This window comes from Dromiciops gliroides, chromosome 2 (genome assembly GCF_019393635.1).
Source record: "Dromiciops gliroides isolate mDroGli1 chromosome 2, mDroGli1.pri, whole genome shotgun sequence".
In the NCBI taxonomy this organism is placed as follows: Eukaryota; Metazoa; Chordata; class Mammalia; order Microbiotheria; family Microbiotheriidae; genus Dromiciops; species Dromiciops gliroides.
The window spans coordinates 227,291,182-227,310,452 of NC_057862.1; the positions used below are offsets into that span (position 1 = coordinate 227,291,182).

The window sequence follows — 19,271 nt, forward strand, 5'->3', positions numbered from 1 at the left end:
TAATATATGCATTCTCCATGGCAAGTGGTCCTATTTTTACTAAAATGACTTGAATATAGTCTGCTAATAAATAGGACCGAATGACTTTTAGAATAATAATAAAAATCATAATCATCATGAAAAATTCTAATTCATCTTCCACTCATTTACTAAGATGATTTTTCTAAAGTAATTGTCTGACTTTGCCACCTTACTACTCACTGAGCTCCAGTGGATCCCCATTACCTTCAGAATCAAATGTAAACTCTTCTGGCATTTAAAATTTCATAATCTGTCCATTTCCTGCCTTTCCAGCCTTCTTAGATGTTACTCCCCTCCCTGCATTCTACAATTGCAAATACACTATCCTACTTGCTCTTTTTCTAGCACAATACTCCATCTCCCCTATAAATGTCTTTGCACTAACTGTCTGTCCCCCACCCCTGGATTTCACTGCCCCTTCACCTCTACCTCTTAGTTTCTGCAGCCTCATTCAAGACTCAATTAGAGTTCTACTTTCTTTAGTGTCATGGGGGAAATAGGTAAAGAAGAGGTCCTTAGGTATTCCTCTGTGAAGAATTATAATTCTTGCACACAATCCAATTAGAATAAAGTGGTCTTTTATTAGGGTGCTAGAGAAAGTGACCAAGAGGGAAGATTTCCCTCTTGGGGAGGAGATGACTTGGAGACAGCTTTATGACCAAAGGATAGAAAGGTCAAAGCTTTTATAGAGGTTATATTGGGGGCAGCTAGGTGGCACAGTGGATAGAGCACTGGCCCTGGATTCAGGAGGACCTGAGTTCAAATCTGGCCTCAGACACTTAACACTTACTGGCTGTGTGACCCTGGGCAAGTCACTTAACCCCAATTGCCTCACCAAAAAATAAAAAAAATAAAAAAGAGGTTAGATTGGGTGACTGACCACCTGACAATAGAAAGTTCCTTTTGGCTGTGGAGTGGGAAAAGTTTGAATGAAGGGTGGGATGGGAAAGGCTTCTAGAGTTATCTCTATCCCCTGGTGCTGCCCCAGGTCTATAGAATTTTATCTCCCTTTACTTCTTAGGTGTGTTTGTCCTATTATCTACTTGGCCAAGCTAAACATTAATAGTCCCTTAATTCCTTGATATGTCCTAACCCCCATGCCATTTCCCACTTCTCTACATGTAAGGGAAAAGGGGGTGAAGATTCTTCTTCTGTGACTACTTCAAGGTGAATGGGGTCAAAGAAATTACAGGGGGAAGAAGGTCCTAGTCCAGAGTGGGAGGAGATGTATAGGCATGAGCTGTAGCTGCCATGAGGTTGAGAGCCTTGAGCCTGGATGGGGCAGACTTTAACAAGAGGTTAAAGAGGCAAGGGTAAAAATCAAAAGGACTTAAGGTGACAGGAGTGCATGTCAAATAAGTTGTAATTAAGGTATTTTTTATTCAATTTTAAAATGAATAACTAATAATAGTCAGATGACAGTCAGATGCTTTCACACTTTAGTTGTTTAGAATATAAAAAGGACTAGAATTTCTAGGTTAAATAGTTTAAACCTTATGCCTGCATCTCACTACAGTAACTCATTTGCATTACTAGATGAAGAGCCAATATTGTATTTATGCTGATCAAATGACATGATTATAGGAATTTGCCATAAAAGAAGAGAGACAAAGCTCTCAGGAAATAATGCTTCCCTAAGTTCCATGTACATTTCAGGCAGAAGTTGTATAGATAGCCAATTGCAGTGGACCAGGCTGGGATAGTTTTCATTCCATGTATCATATTGGGGAAATTAAACCAAGAAAATACTACCTCAACCCTTGCTAAAAGTCATTCTACCACCCTTTCCCATGACAATCCACCATCTGCAAAAACTCCTTATGGTGGCTGGCACCATGGCTCATTGGTTCAGCAATATTCATCCATCATCATACCTGGAGTTAGACTCAGAATAATATAACAGTTCCATAATGTCAGATGCTTTTCATCCTTAAGTTAGTATTACATAAATGAATTTTGCTTTAAGATGCTTAATAACAAACAAAATAATTACAATAAGTACGCTGCCTTTTGAGACAGTAAATGGAACATTTTAATTTTCTAAGGTCTAATACTTTTAGCACTTTAAAAGAAAAAGATTATCATCCATAAATTCACATAATACATTTGATAATGTGGTGAGTTCCCAAGCTATGTTTAAATTTTATTTACTCCTTTTCTCTAAGGAGCTGGGACCTCTGCCCTTACCTTAGAAACTTATCAGATAAGGAGTCTGAGTTAGTGTGGCCATCTTTTTTTTTTCCTTAGTGTTGACAGGGCATGGCTTGTTTACCAGAGTTAAATAATTAAATCAAAGCCAAAGACTGTTCTTAGGACAGTATGGTTCAATGGTTAGAGATTTAAAAAAAAATCTTTTTCTTTCCAACTTTTATACATTACAAATAATTGCTAATTTTAAACTATTCCACTACAAAAGATTTTAAAAGTGGCAGTAAATAACAGATTTCAACCATACTAAATCCATAGGCATTAGATGCTATCAGATTGCTCCCCCATAGCAGAAACTACTATGAGGATAGTAGGAGCTCAGCCACATAGCAGAAACTGCCATGTGGAAAAAGAGGGGCTTTAGGACATGTGGTATCCTCCATTTTGATTCTAACCCCCACAACCGCTTTGGAAATTTAAAAAACCCAGCATACTTGCCTTCCTCTTGGTCTTGCAGTGATTAACCTTGTAAGCAACAACTTTCTGTCCCAACACACAAGTATGGTACTTCATAGACACATAAACACAAAAAGAAACTTACAACTGCAAGATAGCAACAGGTTACTTCTTCCTGTCTATGCAGTGAACTAAAAGCCCATAGGTTGGGAATTTCTCAATGAGCAGCTGTAGCCCCCACTCCCCCCCAATTTTTCTTGACATCCTGCCCCAATAAGGGACAGGGTGAGGATGTTAAAACTAGGAGGGGATGATAAAATTTGTCATCCTTATGCATACATACTAAAGGCAATGTCTGCCTACATTTAAGGGTTCTTCCCCCTCTCCCCACAACCTACTGCTTTGAAGGAACAGTGGTACCTCAATGAGAGATTAAGATGGAGGTCACCCCTGTGTCTATTAAGAAATCAGTAGGGGGCAGCTAGATGGCGCAGTGGTTAAAGCACCGGCCCTGAATTCAGGAGTACCTGAGTTCAAATCCGGCCTCAGACACTTGACACTTACTAGCTGTGTGACCCTGGGTAAGTCACTTAACCCCCATTGCCTGCAAAAAAAAAAAAAAAAGAAAAGAAATCAGTAGACTTGCCTCCTCCATCCAGCATGACCCTGGGTTCAGCCATAGAGATGTCAAATAACAAGAGACTGGACAGTCCCTTGGCCCAGCAAATTCCTCATCCACAGGGGACCAGACACAGGGTTTTCACTTGGACACAGAGTTTTCACTCGGCCAACCTCTTGGAGGCAATCTCACCTCCAATGACACAGACAGCTGCACAGGAGACAAGGAGTTGGGGGAGATGGCCTCACCTTTTAGGAGCATCCCCCACTCCAGTGTCCCATGTTACTACAGCTGAAGCAGTTGCCAAGATCTCAGCCACCCAGAGATCTGTTGGTAGCAGATGTTATGGTCACTGCTATTATTGAGGCTTTCTCTATGGAGCAGGCATGATCCTTATTTTCTTTCTCTTCCACTTGGTAAGTGTTCTCCTCTTAGGCCAGAGTAGGTAATGTAGGGCTTCTTGAGGTCATATGCTCTCTTAGATACAATAAGGTACTGGAGGGTTTTCAGCTTGTGTTAACTACTACACAGGCAGTATTCTTTACTAATATTTAATATACTTTAATAATAAATACTGCTTAATGACAAAAACGGAAAATAATAAATGTTGGAGAAGCTGTGGAAAAATTGGAACACTAATGCATTGTTGGTGGAGCTGTGAACTCATCCAGCCATTCTAGAAAGCAATTTGGAATTATGCCGAAAGGGCTATAAAGCTGTGCATATCCTTGGACCCAGCAATACCACTATTGGGTCTTTTTCCCAAAGAGATCATAAAAAAGGGGAAAATTCCCACATGTATGAAAATATTTATAGCTGCTCTTTTTATAGTAGCAAGGAATTGGAAATTGAGGGACTGTCCATCAATTGGGGAATGGCTGAATAAGTTGTGGTATATGAATGTAATGGAATTCTATTGTGCTTTAAGAAATGATGAGCAGGTGGATTTCAGAGAAACATGGAAGGACTTGCATGAACTGATGATGAGTGAGATGAGCAGAACCAGAACACTATACACAGTATCATTAATATTATGTATTAATCAACTGTGATAGACTTGATTCTTCTCAGCAATACAATGGTACAAGATAGTTCCAAAGGACTCATGATGCAAAAGGCTCTCCAAATCCAGAAAAGAAAAAAAAAGAACTGTGGAATATGGATGCAGATTGAACCATACTATTTCTTTTGTTTTGGGTGCTGTTGTTTTTCTCTTTTGAGGTTTTTTTTTCTTTTTTGCTCTGGTTCCTCTCTTATAATGTAAGTGATGCAGAAATATGTTTAATGTTATTGTACATATATAACCTATATCAGATTACTTGCTGTCTTGGGGAAGAGCAGAGGGAGGGGAAGGAGGGAGAAAAATTTGAAACTAGAAATCTTATAAAAACAAATGTTGAAAAAAATAATAAACACTGCCTAAATGGGTGCAATAGCAATTAATTTATAAGCAGCAATATTTTAGAAAAACCCAGTCTGCCCCCCTAATAATTTAGCTAGAAACAGCTGGGGACCCCAATATTTTAAATAAAATAGTTCTGTGAGTAACATCCCAATTTTTCTTCAATCTGAGCCAAATCACTCATGGAAAAAGGAGCATGTACTCACGTCAGCTGTAAGAAACAGATAAACTGAGGCAGGACCCCCCCGTCTGGTGCAAAGTAGAAAGGCCATTCATTCTTGGTCTTGCAAAGATGGGCAAGTATCCCTTTGGGTACTACACTTTTTTCCAGTGAAGTCCCCCTCTTTTTATCCTAGATCTAACTCAAGGTTCCTCCCCCATCTCAGTTCATGTTCTTCACAACACTTCTAAACATGCAGATCACCCCCTCCCCAGATGTGGCACCACTGCTGCCCCCAGCCCATGGGACAGCCAGACCCTGAAATTTTACAATCCTTTGTTCTCTAACTTTAGAAAATTCTGGGGAGTGGGAATAAGTTTTTAGGGCTTGGATTATGTAATTTGTTCTTATCTGAGAGAAACATGCTCTACTGGTTAACTGTTAACTCAGCAGGAAAAGGAAGGAATGATGGAGAAGGGCAGTGAAGCCCCCAGGACTTAAATAATGTATCCTACCAACTGAGGCAGGCACACCATTTCTAACATCATCTTACCCACAGTGGAAGCAAGAGAGTGGTCGAAGATGCCTGTAGGGGCATGGGTGAAGCGGGTGGGGGACGGGAAAAGGGGACTGGGGAAATGGGTATGGGCACCTGCTGGGGAACAGGTAAAGTAGATGGGAGGCTGCTGCTGAATGGAAAAAAAGAGGAGAATAGGGAACATATTGGAGTTTGCCCCTATTGTGACAGGGGGTCAGCTGTCAGGGGCACAGCTAGATTGGTAGGATTGAGAAAAATTGTGAAGATAGCTCTTGAATGGAAAAAATAGAATACTGAAGTCTGATCCAAGTATGGCAGAAGCTCAGCTGGGGTGGGGGGGTGGGGCACAGATCGGTTTTGAGTTCACCTGGTGGGCAAAGAGGAGAAGAGGTCAGAGTTTCAGACATAGAGTTGTATGACAGAGATTGACTTAAGGGAGGGAAGGATATAGTGGAGTGGGTGGGGAAGAGGGAGTGAAGGGAGGAGAGGGAAGGAGGTTAGGCTGAGGAGCAGGAGGGGATGGAGTCTGAGGAATGGATGTCAGAAAGATTTGCTAGTTGCATGGACTTGCAGCTTTCTAACAGGAGGAAGTCATCTAATAAATCAATGAGGTCCTGTGAAGAAGGAGACTTTTTAGGGTTATCAATAGCCTCCTTAGGTTGGGTCTGTTTTGCCAGGCATATCTTGCTTTGTACCTTCCTCTTTGAGTTCTGGCTTAAGGCCATGAAGGCCAGTATATATGGGATTTCTGTACATTTTCCTTCATGCCTGCAAAACCAGTCCAGTTGCAAAATGGTATTATAGTTGAGTCCTGTGTACTGGCCAATTTTGGAGGGATTCCAACTGATATTGTGGTCAGACAGTATTACAGTAAAAGATAATGCATTTCCTTTTCAAGGTTGTAAGGTCAAATTTGGTCCAATTTTTCAGGATACATCCTAATGGGGAATCCTTTGGGACACTTCCTCTCTGTTGTATGGGTGTAAGACTGTTTAAAGCTTTTCCCAGATATCATCCTGTCTAAGGAAATACTAAATCCAATGGTCCGAATGTCGTTCAGACATTAGACTGAGCTTTTCACAGGGGATGGAGACATGGCTGCCCCGTCGCATGGAAAAGCCAAGTACTGGCAAGGAATAAAGTCAGGTGAGAGAGAGAAAATAAATAAAAGGAGTTCTTACCTTGGGGTTTCATGGTGAGAGGAAAGAGGAGCTCCTGTGCCCCACGTTGGGTGTCAGAAATATATCACAGGGGAAATAGGTGGTGAGGGTCCTTGGGTATTCCTCCGTAAAGAATTGCAACTCTTTGCACACAATCTGATTAGAATAAAATGGTCTTTTATTGGGGTACTAAAAAAAGTGACTGAGAGGGAAGTCAAAGACTGCCTTTCATGAGGAGAAGATGGCTCAGAAACATTCTCTTCCCTGACCGGAAGGGAGGCCAAAGCTTTTATAGAGGATGGATGGGATGATGGACCACCTGACAATGCAAAGTTCCTTTTGGGGGTGGGGTTGGAAAAGCTTGAATGAGGGGTGGGATGAGAAAGGTTTCTGGAGTTATCTCTGTCCCCTGGTGCTCCCCCAGGTATGCCCTTATACTTCTTCTTTGTGTCTGTCCTACTATCTAGTTGGCCAAGCTAAACTTTAATAGCCCCTTAATTCCTTGATATGTCCTAACACCCATGGCATTTAACAAGCCTTTCCTGGTCCCCCTAGCTGCTAATACCTTCTCCTTTTGCATTATCTTCATATATGTGTACATATTTTGAGTGTATTTCATTATATTTAACTGTTGTCTCTTCCTATTAGGAAATACAGTCCTTGGGAGCAGAAACAGTTTATTTGCCTTTTTTGTTTTTTGTTTTGTTTTGGTTTTCTGTATTCCTAGCACTTAACACAATACCTATTACATGATAAGCACTTAATATGCTTGTTGAATAAATAAATAACAACAATTGGGTGGTGAAGAAGATAGATGTGCTTGGATTCAAGGAGATCTGAGTTTGATTTCTGCCTCAGACATTAGCTATGCAACAAGGACAAATCACTTGTTCTTTGCCTCAGTTTCTTTATCTATAAAGTGGGATAAATAATAGCATCTATCCCACCAGGTTGATTATTTTGATGATCAAACTTAAAATGTTTAAAGCTTAAGTATTATATAAATGTTAAATATTTAAAGACAGGTGATTTACCTAGCATACGTTTAGGTCCATTATGAGAATTCAATAAATGCTTGTTGAATTGACTTAGAGGCCCAGGACTAAATAGGGGGAGTGGGGGAAGGACAAAGAGAGTCCAAACAGTACAGACCTCACCTCTAACAAGTGGCTAATACTACCACTTGTGGAATTCCCTTTAGCAGCTCCCAAGGCAAAAGGCTAAGGGAGTGGCTGTAATATTTACTGCTCTGTTAATACATGCAATTAAAACACATTACCTGTACTGTTTCTCAATAACATTTTAGCAACTTAATTAATTGCTTTTAAAAGTACTCTTTCATTTCCTCCTTCCACTTTTATTTATTTTTAATTTCACATCCCACTTTAAGAGCACCCTCCCTGGGAAAACATGACAAACACAGAAGCACAGATCCAATTAGCTGAGAATGCAATTGTGTACAAATGAGTCCAGTGAGTACTTCTTAAGTACCACAGAAAGGTGATTTCTTTAAGTTAGGTGTTAGAAGCCCTGTGTGCCTTATTGCAGAAACTATGTTACTTTCCATTGAACTCTGATCTCTACCCAGAAATTGCAGGCTGCTAATTAAACTCCATTCACAAAGAAAGAGCTGCTCAAAACTTACTCTTAGGGATCAAATAGGGAAAGAAAATATTTGATATTAGAGCAAAGCATTTTCCCCCCTGAAAATCTCATTTAAAATCATGACAAATGACTATGGTTTCTCTTATGTGGTTATCTTCCCTATCTTTAAGACACCAAAGGGAACTGACTGTTTCAACTTAAGCACTGAGTATTTTTGTGCTTCACTAATTGTTTCAGGATATAGAGCAATCAAATGGATTGTCAACAAAACACACTAATGAAACATGCAAACATACAGTAGTATTCCTGCTTCCATTATTTCCCTTCTCATCCTTCATGGGGAGATATAAAGATAGGGAATGGACCTATTATTTCATTGGTATAGGAATCACCCTCCTTTTACCAATGCAGGGAAGCACTTTCTCTGCAATTTATAGTCTTGGAGAGCTGCCTATAGCCCTGAGGGTTTAAGTGACTTTTCCAGGGTGACACAGACAGAATGGCAGAGGCTAGTCTTTTTCATTCTGAGGACAGCTCTCCATCAATTATGCCATACTGATGCTCTCATCCATGGCTGACAAAATAATCTTTTTAATGAAGTCTGTCGCTGCCTTGAGAAAAGAACAACCTTTCAGTGTTTGACTTGCCTATAGACTAAAATTCAAATTCCATAGTTTGGCATTTAAGATTCCCACACACAATCATTCTAGCCTTAGTTTCCAGCTTTACATTAACTTTCATGTATTCTATATGCTAGCCAGACTGGACTACTAGCTGTCTCCCAATCTCATCATGAATTCTTTTGTCTCAATTTGACCTTCCTAAATTCCTTCCTTTTTTTCTTTCTTTCTTTTTTTTTTTAAGTTTTTTTTTTCCTGGCTTGGAAAACAGTAAGCATTTGATAAAAATGTTTTCATTCATTCATTTCATGAGTCCACAAAAGCTTTCCATACCGCTGGATCATTATTTTTGTTTCTCAGTGTCTTACTCTGGATCCACCACTTCCATGTAAACCTCTCCAATCAAAGCATCTCAGACTTAGAACTCAAAGTGACCACAGAGAATATCTTAACTGACCAACTGGGAAGTCCAGTCATATGGAAGTGATAAAAGACTCCACCCCTGAGTCAAATATATTGAGGTTTTGCTTATCGTTACTATGCTGAAGCTCTCTATTTTTAAGGTTGGAAACATTTGGCTTAGTCATGGGATGTAGAATAAGCTTTCAGAGAGCCATCTGAAAACAAGTTTCTCAAACCAAGAAAACCCCACTCCTCAGTATCCTTACCAACTATAATGCTATATTTCTTTCTCTTCTCTCTTCTCCTGTGACTATTTTAAAGTTGCCTAGGGTTAGAGTAAAAGACCAGCGATTTGCTACATTGACTGGCAAAGATACAAGTGCAAGGAATACAGCATTATTCTCCAGACTAATTTAAAGAAAGCTCGTTAGAAACTGAATAATTCATGAATTAAAGACCATCCATAAGGGGTAATTTGCTCTAATTGTACTAAATGAAGTTGATAATATTCTGCAGGTTTCACAAAAAAGTCTGAATACACCAATATTTTTCAACAAGGAAGCCTTTCAGAAGCCAAATGCTAAAAATTCCACTTTCAAGATACACATTCTAGGAGATATATGTTTATCTCTCCCGAAGTAGCTTTGCTATAAGAAACCTGATGTGGGAACCAAACCTCTTCTAAAAGCAATGACTATGAGATATAGAATTTTTTTAAAAAATCATTTGATCAAAGATTATAGAGTAATCTTGGACTAAGACCCTGAGTAGGAGCTTCCCTTGATTAACTACTCTTAACAATAGTATTTCAAAGTATGTTTATAAGGGGATAAAATGAGGGAGAAACAGGAAGGCATATTTTTTCTTCTTCCATTCAATCTCAGAAAGTGCAGTCAGTATTGCAAAAAAAAGTAGCATGAATCCAAGTTGCAACTAGAATAGTGAGGCCGTTTTGGGCTGCTAACAGAGTTGGGCAATCTTGGTTCAAATTTGATGTCGCTTAAAGTAGGCCAGCACATCCAATGACTCCAATCGACATAAAGTTTGTCTTGGAATAAAAAATATACACCATTGGCTCCAACTTTCATGAAGACTTATGTATCAAATATAGAAATTCTTACAACAAAGGAGGTAATTACATGTGAACTGATGAGACTAAAAGCAGTGGGAAGATCACAGGTTGGATGAAAAGGGCTTCTATTCCTTTTATCACCTCTCTTTTCTTTTCTGGTGCCTAGAACAACAAAAAAATGGCTCTGCTCTTCTTTTCTGATTGACAGAGGGGTACCTTCCTCTTTCTTTCTCTCTAGCAGGCTAAGTACCTCATCTCATGTCAAGGTCCAAGTATTGTTTTATGCTAGGCCTAGGCTTAAGATAGATGTTGGTGTGTAATTTAATTCTATCCTACTGCAGTGCTTATCACATAGGAAGATATTAATAACTGTCTTTTGATTGATTGATAGACTGATTTTTGTCCCTCTTTGTAGAGACCCTATCTTTAGGGTTATTGTTAACATTATAGCATCAGTTATAGATGGCATTTGAATTTTTTTGGGGGGGGTGCAGGATAATGAGGGTTAAGTGACTTGCCCAAGGTCACACAGCTAGTAAATGTCAAGTGTCTGAGACAGTATTTGAACTCAGGTCCTCCTGAATCCAAGGCCGATGCTCTATCCACTGTGCTAAATTTTTTTCATGTTTGTACTGAACTAGGAAATTTCCCAGAAGTCTGTGTAGTTTTAGTCCTTCGTAAAAAAGTTTTCTCCCTCTCTCATGAGAAATCTATCTTTGTTTATTGAGTGAGGTTCAGCCCATCACAGCTTCCTATGTGGACCACTGTCCTTTGTTGCCTGGGAGAGAGAAACAATTAAACCTCACTGTCTTCCTAGAATCATGTTATTTGTATGGGTTTAATTCAAGATTGGGCTTCAACTACAAAGCAAATCAGATAAATTCCCAGGATGCAAAAGTAGCAAAATTCCTCAAGTTGCAAAGCAGATGCCAGATTATCTTCTGGGGGTAGTCTAGGCCAGGTTTTATTCTTGATTCATTTAGCAGCTGAACAACTTGTTACCTTCCCAGGCTGTAAGTGAACATCTGTAAAATAAATAATATACACAGTGAAGGGACATCCCGAGGTTTTGTTATGAAACCTGTGGTGCTTGGGCTGATCTCATCAGTTACCAGGCCCTACAGACTGATTATCTTGACTTGACAGCTCATCTCTGCAGGCTAACATTAGATATCACCAAAAGTGTAAATGGCAACAACCCACCATTCCTCTTCTTTAGGGAATAACAGAGCTCACATTTCTATGGCACTTAATACATGAGAAAAAATAGCACAAATATCATTGTTTCCCTTTTAGAGATGAGAAACTTGAGCCTCAGAGGGATTAATTATTTGACTTGACCGTTACTATATAACTAGAAATGGTTTGAATTAATCTCCTAATCAAAGTCCAGAATTGTTCCCACTATAGAGGTTATTTCCTCTGAATACAGATTTAAGAGTTCCATTTTCTCTGATCAGCAAATGAATTTATTATTACCATTCTTCTTATCATTGTATTAAGAGAAGCATCATGCCTTAGTAGCTGAGGAGGAGCTTTGGAGCCACAAAAACTTGAGTTCAAATATTGGCTCTGACACATACTATCTTTGTGAACATGAGAAAGTTATTTAACCTCTCAGTGTTAGAAATAACTTCTAGGGGGGCAGCTAGGTGGTGCAGTGGATCAAGCACTGGCCATGGATTCAGGGGGACCTGAGTTCAAATCCGGCCTCAGACACCTGACACTTACCAGCTGTGTGACCCTGGACAAGTCACATAACCCTCATTGCCCCTAAAAAAAAAAGAAAGAAATGAAAGAAAAGAAATAACTTAAAAATGATAGGCTATGGAAATGATACCTACCTGCGTTGGTGAAATGGTTTCCTTTTACCATAGAAATCACAGGTCAGTCCCCAAACCTATTATCATTATTATTATTCCAAGTCAACTCTGAAGCCTTGAAGCAGTTTTTTCCAAACAGGATGGAATTCAAATGACACAATTTGGGGTTCTATTCAGAATTAACTAGGATTCAAGAACCTGTTTTTCCTTGTCACATAGATACAGTGATGCCTCAGCCATCCAGACAACACTGGAAAATAACCTAGAACTGAATCCATCATCCAAGATGTTAAAAAAATTAGGATATGGAGATTTCTGGCAACTGTGAGATACACGATTGCATTCAGGACTATTAAATGTATCCTAATAAACAGAGCAATTGTAAAAGTGACAGGTGCAAGGGGCTTCAATCCCACCTGCCCTGGTGTTCTCTGAAGCAATGGTGAGTTAATCCAAGCTGAAAATAAACCCCCCAAATCTCCACAGCCCCCACCACTAACCTGTCATCTTTTTTTATTACAGCTCAACATAACAGGCACCATGGAGTTTTGGGGAAAGTAGCTGATGAGAAACCTTGGAGATATATAATTTAGAGATGACATTTGGAAGTAAATAAAAACCTTTGGGAGAATGATTTAATAAAATGTGGGGATTTAGGACTGTCATTTAGGTAAAGTAAGTTTAAAAGACTGTTTCCTCCATCTTGAACAATAATCCTAATCCAACATTAATTCATTAAAAAGAAACAGAGAGAGAGAGAGAGAGAGAGAGAGAGAGAGAGAAAGCTTTTCAGAATTCAGTGGCAATATGTAAAAAACAAATGTAAAGATTTCAGAGAAACAGAGGAAGGTATATAAATTGATGAATAGGGAACAAGTTGAACCAGAAAAGTGACATAATCAGTGACTAAAATAATTTAAGTGAAAAGAAAACTAAAATGAAGCCAATACTGACTGGGTAATTGTAATAACTAATCCTGTCTCCAAAGAAGAGGCCGGGGAGAAAGGCACCCATCTCCCTTCCCTTGGAGAGGGTAAGTGCTACTCTGTCTCACACATTGAGAACTATGTTGCTTCCCTGTTGTTTTTGTTTTATTTTGTTTGGTATGAAGGAAAGCTCACTTGGTAGCACAGTGGCTAGAGTGCTAGGCTTAGAGTTAGAAAGACCTGAGTTCAAATCCATAATTAGCTATGTGACCCTGGGAAAGTCAATTAACCTCGGTTTGCTTTAATTTTCTTATTTGCAAAATGTGGATAATAAAAGTACCTCCTTCTCAAGGTTGTTGTGAGGATTAAATTGAAATAATATTTGTAAAGGAATTTAAAAACTTTAAAACTCTATATAAATATAAATTATTGCTGCTATTTTATTATTATTATTATTAACTGAAGGTTGAATAATATATGTAGAAATGCCTGTGATGTTAATAACAAGAGGCAAGATGGATGACATTTACTCTGATCTCTACCTCTCAAAAACAGAAATTATGTGCAAAATATAAAGCAACTTTAGCTTTCTTCATGGTATAGGACACCTAGAATCCAAAAGAAGATTTTAAAAAAATAAACTGATGCCTACCCTGAGCTTACTCAGCATCTCTTCCTCACTTCCCACTACTGGCACTATCAGACCCAAGGAACTGACACGCAAGCTTGCAGCAAAAACTAACCCAACAATCTGGTCCCCCTTCCCTCTCTCCAGTACCATGGAAATCCTAGCTCCAGGATGTGGAAATTTAGTCAGGCTGTTACAAAAAGCCAGCATGGCTACAGTCCTTCATGTATAGAAACCTGCTGTGGACCACGACAGACAAGCCTGTAACTCATAGCACCAGCTCTTCAAATCTCTTAACTGTCAATGTCAAGGCAGACAAGCCCATAGGATCTGAACAGCAGCCCTCAGAGATGACAGTGCTGGGACAGAGAACTGAGAACAGAAGGAATAGTTCAGGATACTATCAGGACAGAACACCGAGTGTTGGGGGATGAGGGGAGAGGAGTCTAGGTGTGGACTAAGCCTGAGGGAAAGAATCCAGCTTCTAGTTGGTGCCAGTCTTGACCACCCAAAAGTCACTTGGGACAGATACCCAGGCTGGTAAACTGAATTGTCTAGCATGGGAGGAGGCCGAGCCTTTGTGATTCAGCCCCTAAGGAAATAGTCATCAGAGGGCAGAGAGTAGAAAGTGATCAAGAGGGAAGGCAGGTTGGGGTGTAAGAATGAAATTACCAAAGATCTCAAAAAGAAGAAAACTCAAAGACCTTAAACATAAACAGATAAATCAATGGGGAAGTCATTAACAATGGAAGAAAATATGGCCTCGAGACATAATAAACAAGTTCAGGCATCTGTGAATAAATACTAGGGGGAAAAAGGACAATGAGACAGAGGAATGAGAAGAGAATATAGAACTATAACATGCTGTTCCTGAGTCGTTCAAAAGAGAAATGAGAATTATAAGAGTATAATTTGTGGCCTGTGCAGCAAAAATATTGGGCAAAATAGAAAGCCTGGAATCTCCAGTGGTAAGTCTCACCAAAGAAACAAAAGAGAATGATAGATCAGGAATGCAAATATATCAAAATGAAAGACATTAAAAGAAAATATGTTCACTAATACAAGAAGGAGGTGTAGCAATGATAAGAAGATCATAGGTCTCCTAGAAGAACATGACCACATAAAAAATCTTAACACCATAATGCAAGAAATAATAGAAGAGGGGCACCTAAGAGGCACAGTGGATACAGCACCGGCCCTGGATTCAGGAGGACTCTTGAGTTCAAGTCCAGCATCAGACACTTGACACTTACTGGCTGTATGACCCTGGGCAAGTCACTTAACCCTCATAGAACAGTGAAAAGGAAACATCATTTGATGTGAGTGACGTGCCCAGGTCATATTGAGGGATAGCAATAAAGAGAAATTGACTCTCAATAAGAAGAGTCTGTGGGGCAACTAGGTGGCACAGTGGAAAAAGCACCAGCCCTGGATTCAGGAGGACCCAACTTCAAATCTGGTCTCAGACACTTGACACTTTCTAGCTGTGTGACCCTGGGCAAGTCACTTAATCCCCATTGCCCTGAAAAAAACAAACAAAAACAAAAACAAACCATTAACAAACAAACAAAAAAGAAGAGTCCATAGAGGAGTGAATAAATAGAAGGGGGAAGGATAGAAAAGGAAGGAAGCTTCACATTGCTGCTAGAAGGTGGTTCCATTGATGGATGCTACTATGGGAGAACAGAGATGGTAGTAAAGGGAGATGGGGACTTTGAGCTAGGTTTTCTGAGAGATTTGTTGCTTGAAAATTATACTCATCCTAACTTGGGGAGGGGTAATTGGAATTCCTGGGGGCAACTGGAACCTGGGGGAATGGGAGAGCATATATCAAGAGAGAAGATTTTATTTTTTTTTACTTTAATAAACATTTTTATTTAAAGTTTTGAGTTCAAAATTCTATTCCTCATTTCCTCCCTAAGCAATCAGATATAGGTTACACATATGTAATTATGTAAAACATGACCATATTAGTAATTTTTTATGAGTCACATAATAAAAAAGTAAAAAGTGAAAAGTAGCATGCTTCAATCTGTGTTCAAAAAATATCAGTTCTTTCTTTGGAAGTGGAGAGTATGTTTCATCATTAATCCTTTGAGATTGCTTTGTATTGCTAAGAATAGTTAAGTCATTCACAGTTCTTCATCAAACAATATTGCTGTCACTGTGCACAATGTTCTGGTTCTGCTCACTTCACTATATATCAGTTCATATAAGTTTTTCCAGGCCTTTCTAAAATCATCCTATTTGTCATTTATTTTAGCACAATAATATTCCATTATAATCATATACCACAGCTTATTTAGCTATTCCCAAATTGATGGGCATCACTTTGATTTCCAAAGGGAGGCAATTTTAAAGCAAATGGAGGAAGAGGTAGCAAACTGGAGGAGGATATAAATTAGTGGTGAGCTGCATTTTTAGGGATATGTTGGGGGAGAGGCCCTACTATGACATGGTTTCTTCTCTAACATTTACAGTAATTAGCATTGAAGGGAAATCCATAAGGCAAGCTCTACACGGCAGTTGAAGAAACTCCATAGAGAAGAGAACCTAGAATGGATATCTTGGAAGCTTTGATTGCATGAAGAATAAAGAGAAAGTAGATAATTATAGGGGTCACAAATCAAAGAATGAAGGTCTAGAGAGAAACAAAGAATGGATAATGAAGGCAGGAAGAGAAATCTTTGTTGGAAAGGAGCCTAAAAAATAAATCTAAAAACTAATGAACAGGACTGGTTGAAGGGGAAGAGAGGAGGAAGAAATCTACTTGCTTGAAAGGGAAAGTGGGGGAGGGCAAGAATTATATGAATAGAAAAAAGTAGGAAGGAAAAAGGAACTAGTAAGCAAAACCCCAAAAAGAAAGGGGTAACAAATGAGAGGACTTCATCATGGATGAGAGGAAAAGAGTGATAACAGGGCCATCTTTAAAATAGATTAAAGTAATTTAAGGAATACAATATAATATAATACAGTGTTTACATAGAAGTAAATAATTGTAAAAGAATCCAAGTGGAAGGGACCTTAGAAGTCACCACTCTATAATTGCCAGACAGGCAGTCAACCTGGTTCTGACTTAATACTTTGTATTAGAAAGAATGCATTTCCTTGCTACTCCTTTTTCAGACACTTGCATTAATGGGTTGTATTTATATATTCAGCCTGTCTCCATGTAACTTCTAGTCATTAGTCATTTCATCCTCTTTCCACAAGACGATCTTCAAATATTAGAAAGCAGAGATTTTTTTTGTCCTTAAATCTGCCCTTCTCCAAACTAATCATCCCTAGTTCTTTCAATCATTACTCCAATAAGCATGGTTTCACATGTCAAATTTCCTGGTTGATTGACCTAGAATAAAACAATATCGTCTTTACAATATGTTGCTCCAGAATGACCATACTCCAAATGTAGTCTGATCACAGTAAAATGGGACTCATCTCTCTTTTGCTAGTCCAGTGTCACACTGCACATTATAATAATAATAGCAAGTATTATTATAATTAATGCAATAACATAATTATTATAAAAATACAATAATAATGTGATTAATTCTAATGATTTAATGAATGATATAATTAATGTAATAATAATGATAGTTAACACTCACATATCACTTTAAAGGCTCTAAAACACTTTGTATGTGTTTTCTAAAGTCTCATACAAAATGAGTAATTCATATTTAAGAAAAAAGATGGAAATTATGAGGGAGAGTGAACCCTGAAAAGAACAAATTCTTTTCACTTAGTAAAAATGCACCAGGCCACAGTACTATGATACCACCAAATTTTGCTGGCAGGTTGAAAGAATGGTTAGTGCCTTTGCTTTTAACACCTCAAAACATTAACCACGTAAGGCTAAAATAACTATCAATTTCTAAGAGCAAAGTAAAATTTTCTAGTTGCTTTGAATATAATATTCCAAGGAACCTTAAGTAGCCCAGATTTCCTTGATGCTCAAACCTATATGGCATGTATAGCTTGACAGTCTCTCCAGGATCCAATCTCCAGTAATATGCATGCTTCTAGTTATATTAGTGTCAAGCTACTAAAGCTCCTTAACTATGGTAAGGTTAATTACAAATGAATGAAATTTGGAAATGCTTCTGAGCTGAATTATATGAGATCCTAATAACCAGCCTTTAAATATCCAATGATTGCTCTAAAAAGCTGGCATATTATAGAATCTAGTATTCACATTACTTTAGTAGGTGACTTTTGGGGGGAAATATCCTACCTGATTAGGCTGCAATGAGGAAATCAGCATCATTATCATCAACAAATAAGTATTTATGGAATATCTACTATTTGTGTGATGCTATACTAGGCACCAAAGAGATAAAAGGAGTTATGTTGCAAAGAGAAAAAGCATGATGTCAGCCCCTGAAAGGCTTATAGTTTAGTTGAAACCCAAATCAAAATTAAAGTCGAAGTGTGCTGCATATTACCAGTAAGATAGAGAATTAAACACTTTCTCTGCTACCTATAAACTCTCAAAATCCCCAATATTAAAGATAAAGTAATTGCACAAAAGGTAAAGTAATTACAGTTATCTCTCCAGGCCAAGACACCAAAAAGTCTAATGAAGTAAAAACCTGATGAATGAAGAGAAGAAATGACTAATTCCCAGTCCCCAACATATTCACTCTGTGTTACCCCTCCCAATGAGCCCCCAGGTTCTGAAAAGGGGAAACAATGGAGTCCATAGGCATGTGCTGTGATTCATTCAGCAATTTCCCTATGGCAGGCTATCAGTACAGCCTGTCCTTGCCCTCATTTGATAGCAACAAACAGCAGAACTCAACTCTGCCTAACCTACCCCACTCATCCTTCAGGTGGAAGAAGTAGAAGTGAAAGAAAGTCTCTGACTGGGGAAACAGTGTTCAGACATTCCGTGAGTCAATAATCATCTTTTAAGCACCGCTTATATGCCAGGCACTGTGCTAAATGCTGGGAATACAAAAAGAGGCAAAAGAAAGTCCATACCTACAAGGAGCTTACAATCTAAGGGAGTAGAAGATGAGAAAAAAATACCTAAATACAAACAAGCTACATGAAGGATAAATAGGAAATAACTGATCGAAGGAAAGCACTAGAATTAACAGGGGTTGGGAAAGGCTTCCTGTAGAAGGTAAGATTTAAGTTGAGGTTTAAAGGAAGCTAGAGAGAGAGCTAAAGATCAGAGTGAGCTGAAGCAGGGGAGACACCTGTGGGAGGGGCTACAGCAAGCCTAAATGAAAAGAGACTGACATTCATCTAGCAACAGTTTTGTACCCCTTGATGTCACAACAGGAACAGAGTGAGGCTAATGAAATATTAATTCACCAGTGTAAGAGAAACATGAGGCACTTTTGTGGTCTGGCCCTTGGGGTATACATCATAAAAGGGGAGAGAGTTGAAATGTGAGCAATGGGGGAATATAAGGGGAAAAAAGAATTAATTACCAAAGATCATAGGAATAAGAAAATTCATTTAAAACTTTAAGCACAAGCAGATAAATCAACAGGAAAGATATTAAAACAAGTGGAGATTTCCTACAGGACATCTAAATGAATTCAAACATATCTGAATAAATATTAGAAAAGAAAAGAGGGGCAGCTAGGTGGTGCAATGGATACAGTACCAGCCCTGGATTCCGGAAAACCTGAGTTCAAATCTGACCTCAGACACTTGACATTTACTAGCTGTGTGACC

General features: G+C 38.7%; 1 protein-coding gene across 1 annotated transcript in view; it reads left to right on the plus strand.

The window, feature by feature from the left end:
* Positions 1-5,388: 5,388 nt before the first annotated feature.
* LOC122738616 (60S ribosomal protein L31-like) overlaps positions 5,389-19,271 on the plus strand; it is a 69,342-nt gene continuing 55,459 nt past the window's right edge. Inside the window, exon 1 of the mRNA XM_043980607.1 lies at positions 5,389-5,472. Coding sequence (XP_043836542.1) covers positions 5,389-5,472 — 84 coding nt within the window. The remainder of the gene's footprint in view (positions 5,473-19,271) is intronic.